This window comes from Cryptomeria japonica, chromosome 5 (assembly GCF_030272615.1).
Source record: "Cryptomeria japonica chromosome 5, Sugi_1.0, whole genome shotgun sequence".
Classification (NCBI taxonomy): Eukaryota; Viridiplantae; Streptophyta; class Pinopsida; order Cupressales; family Cupressaceae; genus Cryptomeria; species Cryptomeria japonica.
In genome coordinates, this window is record NC_081409.1 from 794,315,993 (window position 1) to 794,327,950 (window position 11,958).

The window sequence follows — 11,958 nt, forward strand, 5'->3', positions numbered from 1 at the left end:
TACAAGTTAGATTGATGCGCTTTCCTTGGTGAATAGACTCTAATATTGGTTTAGAATTTACCTTAGAATAACTCATAGGTAGGTTTTCTTGTTCCTTCGTAACAATTTCCCCAAAAAAACGATACTCAACCTATTAATTCTTTTTTCTTTTTGAAAATCCTTGATGTACTTAAGGATTATATTTTTAATTGCATGTTTCCAATCTAAAATCCAGAGGAACATAGGGCAATTCTTCTTTCTACACCACTCGTCCAGCTCCATATCGCTTTCTTCACTTCCCTCACCACCGTCTATGCTCTTTTCGAAATTCCACCACAGGCCAACGAATATGAAAACGCAGAGAGCCACAACGCTGTAGATCATCGCTATGACGATGACTATGACAGTATTTTTGTTATTCTTGTCCTTTGAAGAGTTTTGTCCATCGGAAGTGATGCAGATCTATTCTTTAACCCTTCAGATTAGTCTCCAGATTAAAAAAATACTCTCTTCTGTTTTAAAAGGCACCAATACAACCATTCTGTAACCATGTGAAACACAAAATGAGTTATTTTATATTATCTTAATACTCGGAAACCTAGTACAATAGACAAAGTGATGGGATCTACGAAAATTGTCTTGATACTATTCAGCACCTGTTCTGTGCCTTCACTTTTCTCTTCTCCATTCTATCTCCCATAACTATAACTCCACTAGAAACTAAGATCCCTAAAATCCAGCCTCTCAGGCCAGCATACTTATTTGCTCCCACTTTTATTCATTAATAAAAAAAATAGAAAGATGTTAACAGCCGTTTGCTAGAAGTTAGACAGCAACAAAACTGCCTAACAGCAAAAACTTTTATTTTCTAGAAACAAGATTCTAAAACGCTGAACCACACTAACTGACAGGACGTGGGACGGAGAAAGTTAGGGAAGATGCTCGGCATAAGGCAGTGTTATTTGGAGGAGGTGAATGTGAGATTTCTCACGAATATTCACAAGAAAAATTCCACGCGTTTACAGTGTGTGTCTCTGTTGAGGGTCCAGTAGAAGCCGACAAATAAAATAAGATTGGGATCTGAGGTTTAGAAACACTAGTGCTAGTGCTATTGGAGTTACAGAAGAGAAATACTTGCAGCTTCTTTGCTCCACCATCATAATCCACCCACCCGTCCCATTTCTCTTCATTCTTGAGATTCTTATCACAAAGGCTGTAGCTTTCATTTAAGTTTCTCAGTGAAACACTTTTCTTGGATTAAGCACTGTTGACGTCGATCTCCACATGACTGTCATCAGGATCGAAAGTTTAAAATTCCACGGCAACTATCTGATAGGATGATCCAGTGTTAGTTTTGGGCATTTGAATACCTTGATTTCTAGGGTCTTACATGCTAATTTGTTAATAGCCCTAACTATATATTTGAATATCTGTTGTGCGGGGCCTTAGACTTCTTGCAGAAGTGGTCGAGGTGTTTTTGTGCTCCTGTTGAGAACGAAGACTTTGTTGTAGGAGAACCGTTCGATGTACGCCTGGCACTTCATCATTTTCTTTACACCCCAAAAAGTCGTCGCCGTGAATGTTCTGGAGTTACTACCATTTCGACGCTAGAGAGCATATACGTATGCTTCTTTTCATCTTTCCTCTTTTTTCGTTTTACTTTATATTTACTATTCCCTTGTGAGTTTACGATCTATGAAAATAGTTATTAGTTTCTATCAAAGCTAGGATATTTATTCATTTATTACATTCAATTTTTCAGTTATCTCAATCAATCATATCATATAATTAAATTATCTGAATCAAACTTCTATAATTTATTTTTATTTTTCATTTTACATGATTATATATATATCATTTTTCCTTTTTTTCATCCGTTTATATAAAAAATTTGTTTGAATTTTTTTATATTACATATTTCATTACATCAATCATATCATATTAAATATAAGTCATACAGTTTATTTTGTTGTGTGACACGCGTAATTATTAAAAGAAAAAAAAAACTTGTATAATATCTCGTACACTAGATTTTACCCATAGTGATTTTACGGATAGCCATTTTACCGATGGCCATTACCCTCTCATACTGTTTTTATTGTTCATTTAGTCCATTTCTTTTCGAAAAGTCACATCATGTGCAATATTGAAAAAGGTTTATCAAAGTAGGGTGAAAAAGATTTATCAATGCAGAAAAGGGGATTAGTAAATAGTTTTGTTAATAAAATTAACTACAAAATTTTAAAAATAATTTTTCAAAAGATATTGGTAGAGGTAAATATTTGTTTAGATTTAGATTTTGGTATTTAATATTTATTTAATATTTTAATATTTTGTAGGGAAAATTTAATATTTTAATTATATTTATAAAAAATTAAAAATAAATTTTCTTGTATAGTACTATTTAAGTTTTCTTAATAGATTATAAATTTAATAAATTTATTTTAATTGATATTCATTTTATTCTTATTTTCTGTATTTTAAAAAAACAAATCAATTATTTTTAAAACTTTAAAATAAATTAAAGATTATAAGTACCTCTAATAATTGATTTATTAGAAGTATTTATTAATTTTTATTCACCATTAAAAAATTATAATACTTAAGGTCTTTTAATTTTTTTTAAAACCTTAAATTTTTTTTTAATATTATAACTACTTTTCATAATTGATTTATTAAAAGTTGTTATTAATTTTAAATTTTAATTTATGAATATACAATTTTCAACATTAAAAATTCATAATACTAACTTAATTTCTATTAATTTGTTTTTACAAATGAAAAATAAATTAAACATTATAACTACTTTTAATAATTGAATTATTTAAAATAGTTATTAATCATAAAATTTAATTTATGAGTAACTATTTTTTAAATATATAATTTTAGGTATTAAAAATTTAGTAAATTTAAGAGATTTATTTCTTTGATTTTTCTCTTCAAATAATTTATTTTTTCCTTTATTATTAATGCATTAAAAAATAAATAATGATACAAAGATAAAGGGTAGCCAAAAGACTACTGATAAGACTACAATAAGATCCAAAAATTGAACTTATATACATTATAACCACATGGGTGAAAGTACCACCTATAGATGAATGTGGCAACCTAAACTGAGAAGAAAAATCAGTAAACCAATAAGACAATAGAAGGTTGAAAGTAAATTCTCCAGTTGTTCTTATGTAATGTCACAATATATGTCCAATTATCTTTAAATATCTACAATGTCACAATATATTTCAAATTATCTTTTTACTAACAATAAATCTAATTTTTTGCATGTAAGTAAATTATTATTAAATATTTACTTGTTCATCTTCTGTACTTTTTATGCAAATATCTATTATGTCACAATATATTTCACATTATTTTATTACAATATATACCAAATTCTTTTTCCCTTTATTTAATTATAATAGATCATTTTCAATTATCTATTTCAATTATTGCATTTTTTGTTTTATTTGTTTAATATAGATCTATAGAAATAACTTTTTTTTCGTGTGTGTGTGTGTTTCTATTCTTATATCATAATGTCACTTATATGTCTATTTCGCCCCCCCCCCCCCTCCTCTCTCTCTCTCTCTCTCTCTCTCTCTCTCTCTCTCTCTCTCTCTCTCTCTCTCTCTCTCTCTCTCTCTCTCTCTCTCTCTCTCTCTCTCTCTCTCTCTCTCTCTCTCTCTCTCTCTCTCTCTCTCTCTCTCCTCTCTCTCTCTCTCTCTCTCTCTCTCCAAAATCATTTTAGTTATCCTTCAAAATATGTCAATTAAGCAAATACTAGTTGTCAAATCTAACTCCATCTAGAATATAATGCAATCTCATTCATTATAAATAATGATCATATTTGAAAATATAGAAAAGCTACAATATAATATTATGTTCAATTTTGTCCAATATTGTATTTAATTTGACCAAACAAAAACACATAAATCTCAACATCTTTAGATACTTCCTCATTTACGTGACATATTAAATTATACAATTTTTGGTCTTCAAGTTCTTTAAAGATAGGAAATTCGATTTGAATTTAGGTAAGTGTGATTATACAGATAAAAATTGAAATTGAAGTAGAAGCATCCCCTCACGTTTCAAGGAAAAAGGACTTATATTTGAATGAATTTTAATCCCCTAATCTAGACATGTGGATTTTTCTTATTATCTTTAGAAGGCCAACTTATTTGTATAAAATAATTTTATTTCATATGTACAAACTAAAAGTAGATTTGAAGTGTTCCAATAACCAAATTAGAATAAATAAATAAATGTCTTTAAAGACTTTTGATTCGAATCTAGACGCAATTCATAACACACTTAAGCATTATCTTAGATATGATTTATAGATGTTACAAATTAACGAATGATAAGAAGATAAATGGTTTCCTTAGTTTTAAGAATAAAAGAAAATATTTAAGATATGATGAATTCAAAAATAAGTGCATTGTTCTTATTATTGGTGGTCTTTATCCTAATGCCATAATTATGAGACAAATTTCAACTAGGTATAATGGAACTTTTGTAGCCTCATTAATAGATATGTTAATTTACTCATATTTTGTGTGGAATATTATATGATATATTGTTATATATGTTATTAGTAACATCTCAATTATGTCCAATATTTAAGATATGAAGAATTAAAAAATAAATGCATTGTTCTTATTATTGGTGGTCTTTATCCTAATCTCATACTTATGAGAAGTTACTTGTAACAAATTTCAACTAGGTATAATAGAACTTTTGTAGCCTCATTAATAGATATGCTAATTTTCTCACTTTTGTATGGAATATTATATGATGTATTGTTATATTTCTTACTAGTAACTTCTCAATTATGTCCAAATATATATAAAATATATATGGATGAATTAGGTATTATATTAAATTAATTAAAAAAATACTATATCATAAAAAAAATGTACATGGAGATAATCACAATCTAAAGTCTAGGTAGGGTGTAGCATTATACAAATCCAAAGAGATAAATGTAGATTCTATGCAACAAGAGCTACCAAACTACTAATAGTGAATATGATAATCGTCACATCCATCGATTGTCTAATTTCTATCATAGCGATTTCATAAGAATAATAGATTAGATCTTATTGGAAGGAGATGCAAAACCCTTTTTTTAACTCTTCTTACATTGCAATAATAAATTTTACTAAATAAATTTATAAGAAGAAATAATAATTTTCTTTTAAAAATATTTTTACATAATAAAATATAATTGAAATATAAACTCTCTTATATACGGCCTTACGATTTCCATAGAATAACATTGTTCTCTATGTGATTAAAGAATGAAAGTATGCCAATGTTAAACTTAACTTGGCAGAATCACTATTTATATAGATAGACAGACTATAATATATGACCTAACAATTTTTATTGAATAATAGTTTTCATGATTAAAGAAAGTAAGCCTGCTAATGTTAAATTTTACTTGACAAACCAACATTTATATAAATAAGCTATAAATACTAATTAATCGATAATGCAGTGATTCACAATTATTATTACGTATATAATGAATATAAATAACTACTCTCAAATGTTGTAAATTCAAAGAGCGTGTCAAATATTAAATTTTAAAATAAAATCAAAATATATACATGTAAGTTGTCTAGCGTGGTAATAGTATCAACTCTGTAACATTTATAGTCATATACGCGCACATGGAACAGGTCTCTCGCAACGAAGTCTTCGTTCTCAACGGGCGGACGCGAATACCTTGACCAATTCTAGCTGCCCTCTAAGACCTTGAACACAACAGATATTAAAATAAAGAGTCAGGGCTACCAACAAATGATCTGGTAAGACACTGCAAGCCAGATATTCATGAGATGGCCAAGCTCTGTCAGCCTCTACCCATATTCCTCTTCCTATGCTGTATTGCTTCTCTCATTTTTTCATCACATGCAGGAAACCTTAGCTTTACGTTCCCTCCTCGGACAGATATAGAAACCGAAAATAATGCAAATATCAGTTCTTCACCTGAAGGAGACAAGCTTCAGCTCACATTAAATCAATCATCCGTGGGCTTCGGCTGGGCTGTTTATAATAAGCCTATTCCGCTATGGGACAGCTCCTCTCAAGCTCTTGCGAATTTCTCCACCTATTTCCAATTCGTTATTGAGCCTTTGAATGGCAATCCAAAGCTTGGTGGGGACGGATTTGCTTTCTTCTTGACGCGTTTCGACGTGGAGCAACCAGAGAACGCTACTGGCGGAGGTTTCGGCTTATTTAACGACACAGGTTACACTGGATCATCCTATCCGATGGTTGCTGTGGAATTTGACACTTACAAGAATGTAATGGATCCTGATGACAGTCATGTGGGGATCGACATCAACAGTATTTCGTCCAGGAAAAGTGTTTCACTGAGCGACTCCAATGAAAGCTACAGCCTTTGTGATAAGATTCTCAAGAATGAAAGGCAATGGCATGCGTGGGTGGATTATGATGGGGGAGCAAATATGCTTCAAGTGTTTCTCTTCTGTAACCCCAATACTACTAGTGCTTCTAAACCTCTAATCCCAATCTTATTTCACTCTATAGATCTGCGCAGCTTTCTACCAGAAAACATCAAGGTTGGCCTCTCGGCTTCCACTGGAGCCTCAAAAGAGACACACACTGTAAACGCTTGGAATTTTTCTTGTGAGTATTCGTGGGAAATCTCAGCCGCACCTCCTCCAAATGACACTTCCGATAGACAGAACCCTTCAGAGGACAAGAACAACAACAACTCTGTCAAAGTTATTTTAATAGCTGTGTTCGGCAGCGTTTTGGCTTTGTGCGTTTTCATGTTCGTTGGCTGGCGTTGGAAGTTCAATAAAAGCATACGGCTTGGTGAGGAAAGTGAAGAAAGCGATGTGGAGTTGGACGAATGGTTTTCTCAGGGCCCCCGAAGATTCTCCTACGCCGAGCTCTGTGCTGCCACAAAAAACTTCAGCGAAGATGAAAAGCTTGGGCAAGGCGGCTTCGGTGGCGTCTACAAAGGCATCCTGCCCGGCACGACAGAGACGGTGGCTGTGAAGAGAATATCCCAAGGCTCCAGGCAAGGAAGAAAGGAGTACGTCTCGGAGGTTACCATAATCAGTAAACTCAGACACCGTAACCTTGTACAGCTTTTGGGATGGTGCCATCAAAAGGGAGCGTTACTTCTAGTCTACGAATACCTGCCAAACGGGAGTCTGGATAAATATATTTTTGGGGAGGAGGAGGACGCTCTGGATTGGAACCGAAGATATAGTATTGCATGCGACATATCATCTGCTCTTGTTTATCTCCATGAATATTGGGATCAACGCGTTGTTCACCGAGACATCAAGGCCAGCAACGTAATGTTAGATTCCAATTTCAATGCCAAGCTGGGGGATTTTGGTTTGGCAAGAGTGGTAGAGCGTGATCAGACGGTCTCCCATACGACCGTGGTGGCCGGTACGCCAGGGTATTTAGCTCCCGAGTGCTACATAACGGGGAAGGCCAGTCCAGAATCGGACGTGTACAGCTTTGGGGCAGTTGCACTGGAAATTGCCTGCGGAAGGCGGCCCGTTGACCGTACACTTAATGAACATAATGGCAGATTGGTTGAATGGGTTTGGGATTTGTATGGACGGGGAAAGCTTTCAGATGCCGCGGATGGAAAACTTAGAGGAGATTGCAATGCTGAGGAAATGGGGTTGCTGATGTTGGTGGGGCTGCTGTGTTCTAATCCAAACCCCACATCAAGACTTACAATGAGAGAGGTGTTAAAGATATTGAGAAGGGAAGCACAATTGCCAGATGTTCCTCTGGATTTGCCGGTTGCTGTGTACAATAATCAGCCTCTTCGTCTTGATGTGACGTCATCCGCACTCCAGTGGTCCCTTGTGAATGAAATGTTATCGTCACTGAATGCGTCAGTTTTGTCGTCATCTACGGCATCAAGTAGCTCGGTCAAAATGTCCAGCCCTCTGCTGTCCAACACAGGACTTCACTCGCCTAAAGTCTTGAAACTTGATACTAAAAAATAGCAGTGTAGAGTTTAAATAAATTTTGTAGAGGTTGGTATAAATTAACTCACACTTGTCACATAAACTATGGGTAATATACGATAACCAAATAAAATACTATGCATGTAAAAGGAGCCGTATTTTTTTAGATGCTCCTTTGATTCGATCATTCAAGGTTGTTGATCCTACACAACCTACGATGCATTAAAAGGGAGACACGAGATCAAGGTATTGTATAAACATTATTAGTAGGCCGAATTTATGATGTTCAAAAATCATAAATAATTCACAATGAGTATAAATGTAAACCTTCATTAGGAGGGACTTCTGCTAATAAGATTGATAATGTAACTTGAAATTGAGATATTCTTTTCTAAATTTTCTTTGCCAGTTTTAATAGAGAATATCAATGTGATTGCATATAAAATATTTCGTTTATTTTATTGAACAGATATGCATGATTCAGCTTGACTATTTATTTCAATACAAAAACTATATCAGAAAGAGACAATGTATATTAATATCAATATTAAATCCTTGATGTGCAAGAAAATGAAACAATGAAAAGCACTACCTTTTACGTAATGGGGTTAATGTGAGCTTAAACTATATCTATCAGAACTTCACTATTCTCCTCATATAATTTCAATAGAATATGAATAAATACAGTAGCTCCCTGTCACAACTAAATCCATTGAAATTTTCAACCCTTAATTTCAAGGTCATTTAGCAAATGTAAATGAATGTAAAAAAAATTGTTTCACTTTGGTTTAATTTTTTATGAAAATGGGCTTAGGGTCTTTTATCCAGTTTAGGTTCAGATATAGTACCAAGATGACCTTGGTTTCACTCAAGATCAAGCCTAGGCTTCCCCGATTGTTTTTCACATTTTAACTACCTAGAACTTGGTCCAGTTTGAAGTGAGGCTAAGTCATGTTTCAAATCCCCTATGGGGTAGTCTAGGGTACTGCAAAATGGCATGTTCAAAATAATCAGCAAATTAATTGAGGTTGCATTTCTATGTACTAGATATTTCTTTCATAACAAAAAAGAAAATTGTATAACTATTTGATGTGATACTCCAAATGTCATGGAGATAATGAAAATGGCACTTCTCAAACGGCTGGAAAATTCAGGATTTGATTCCTTTGTTAATATCCAATTTTAGTGTTTGAGATGGCTACATCTAATCTCAATATTTGGCAAGAAAGAGAACATAAATAAAATCAGGATGTTACAATATGTAGGTAATAGTGCAATGACTAAATTGAACAAATTTGACATAAAAATTTAAATCAAGTACATCCAAACATTATAAAATATCCATTGAAATGGATACAATTTAAGAGGGTTTTGATCCAGATCAATGACAAGGAGTATCAACCTTGAAGGAGAGGTAACCCTGTTCTCCATTTCAGCACTGCTTGAAGGTTGAACCACTGTAAGGACAACAAAGACTATCAAAAAGTAAATGTTAAATGTTTCACCATAGCTTAACAAAATTTTGCACACAATTTAAGTGTCTCATATGTCATCCAACATTGTATAACATTGAACTACCATTCACCACTACTTTAAAAGTTAGCAAGTCGATTCATAACAAAATCACATAGATTCATCATAATTAATTTGCTCACTTATTAGTTGGTCCATGTTAATGATGGATGAAAACTCAATGCTCTATCTAAAACTATAAGTTATTTGAGCATAAATGACTTGAGTTACATCCCATCAAATTATTCAAATCTCAAGATGTTGAAAAGCGTATTGTTTATAGTAAGAAATTTGTCCACATAAAGTTCATGATCTCATTTATTTTCAGACAAAAATACAAGAAAAATTATTCTAAAAAATACAATTGAGTAAATAAGTAACAATAACTGATACAAATGATTAAGGGCAGTACGATGGATCTCAAGTGGGAGAGATAGATGTGTATGGATGTTGGGCAAGGGGGTTCAATGCCTTCTTATGAAAAATTTGTAGATCCCAGGGCATAAGGTCTCATGATTTTCAGAAGCAAGTATCACGACTGCACTTGGAAAGTGAAAATGAACTTCAAAATATGGTTTATGTATCGTTAACCGGTGAGTGTTGATCAAATGGTATATGAGATCTCTTAGAAGATTAAATGATTCACAACACCTCCTCCAAATAGAGGCTAGGATCGAGCTCCATAAAGACTTCTCACTCCAATGTTTTCATATAAAATTATGTTGTTCCTTGTAAAATCAACGAGAATGCTCTCATGTACTCAACATAACATTTTTAGAGGCATCATTTCCTTCAGCAATCATATGAGAACTATCTCTTTTTAATCCAAGTGATGAAGAGGAGGAGATGGCTACCAATTTTTTTATCGTGAGATTTACATGTGGCGAATTCCTGTGGTGGGATTTTGTTACACATAAATATGTATTCTCAACCCATATGGCTTGACAAGTATCAAAGCTGTAGGATATGCATTACCAATTACATGAAGTAAGAACTGAAAGTCAAGGGCACAATCACCACAGGCTGGATAGTTTAATCGTTCATAGTCCATTTGAGAGTTCAAAGCTCATACTGCAGTCGCAGATTTCTATAATGTGTAAATTGAAAGGGTGGCTATAGAGTTAGCTTGTAATCAAGAATTTTATTCAAATTTTTTTTTGCCACTTTATTCATGCATATACATGGAAAAAAAACATCTTTTAGCTTTAGGAGGAAACTCAAACCCCTAGTTGAGCAACTGCTCCTATTTCATGCAAGTTGGTTGCACATAACCAGTTGCTCTTACAAAAGACAAGCTTTGTCAGCTCTCATATGACTCTACCTTATGGGGTTGGAATTCAGCTTCTACATCTTAGGGTTTTTCTCTTGCAAGGTGAACAACATACATTAGTTCAATGTCTCTTCATTTGCTCAACATTGATCTTCCAAAAACTTCGCTTCATTCAGCTGAGCCTTTTTCAAATCTATTTTTCTTAGTTTGTAAAAGCAATCACAATCATGTCTATATCTCTTCTTGCGCTATTATCATCAAGGGAAACACAGGGAAATCCCTAAAAAGTTATCAAAATCCTATTCTAAACATATCTTCATAACTTATTTGATTTAGACTCAGCAAAAATCTCCACAAGAACACTTTCCATCTTTGAAATGATGGTAGTGTTTGTTATACCTCATAATTATTTCATCTTGGAGATGATCTTAACCAACAGTGTGACAATCTTCACATATGTGAAGGTTTTTGGTTACTCGGATAATTGTACAAGGGTGTGTATTCATAAACCCAAATGCAATTGCCAGTTTCTCACGTCGTTGTTAAATTGAAGGTATGTCATCGCCGAACAAAAAAATTCATTGGGAAACATAACCGACAGGAGATTTCACGGGATACTGACAATTTACCAGGCTAAAAAGCCCATACTAAGAGCTTATCGGCTCAAATATTATTAGGAATCTTTAAGATATAATTCGAGGTTTGGGTAGTCTATAGGATACAAGTTGAGGTTTGAGTTGTTTATTAATGTAGGAGAGGAATTAATATTGGCTAGGTTAGAGTTGTTTTATTATATGAAATTATATATCGAGTTTCACACGTTTTAATTTGTTAGTGAGAAATAATATTGTTTAGAGTTTATGGATAAATTTTGAGGTTCTCATAAATCAAATATTATTCGAATTCTCTAAGATATAAGTTGTATAAGTTGAATTTTGTCCTTCCTATAGATGTAGGAGAGAGGAATTAATATTGAATATGAAATTGTACGTAGTGTTTCTTATTTTTAATATAAATTAGTTTTTATATAATATATTATATTTTATTTTTGTAGTATAAGTTTAAATTAATAGTTGTTTTTGTTTATTCTTAGTTAGAAATCATTTTTGGAATATTATTATAAATATAAATTTTACTTTAAATTTCGTTTACAATATCAAAATAGTGTTTCTTTTGTGGAACTGTTGTAGTGTTGTTGAAGAAGAACATTTAAATTGC

General features: G+C 32.7%; 1 protein-coding gene across 1 annotated transcript; it reads left to right on the forward strand.

Moving 5' to 3' along the window:
• Nucleotides 1-5,825: 5,825 nt before the first annotated feature.
• Nucleotides 5,826-7,997, forward strand: LOC131075115 (L-type lectin-domain containing receptor kinase IX.1-like). The gene has a single exon (XM_058011936.2). The coding sequence runs from the start codon at nt 5,826-5,828 to the stop codon at nt 7,995-7,997; it is 2,172 nt and encodes a 723-aa protein (XP_057867919.2).
• Nucleotides 7,998-11,958: the final 3,961 nt, after the last annotated feature.

Excerpts from the sequence above, each read along its gene's own strand:
- LOC131075115 (XM_058011936.2), top strand. The coding sequence starts at position 5,826 with ATGGCCAAGCTCTGTCAGCCTCTACCCATATTCCTCTTCCTATGCTGT.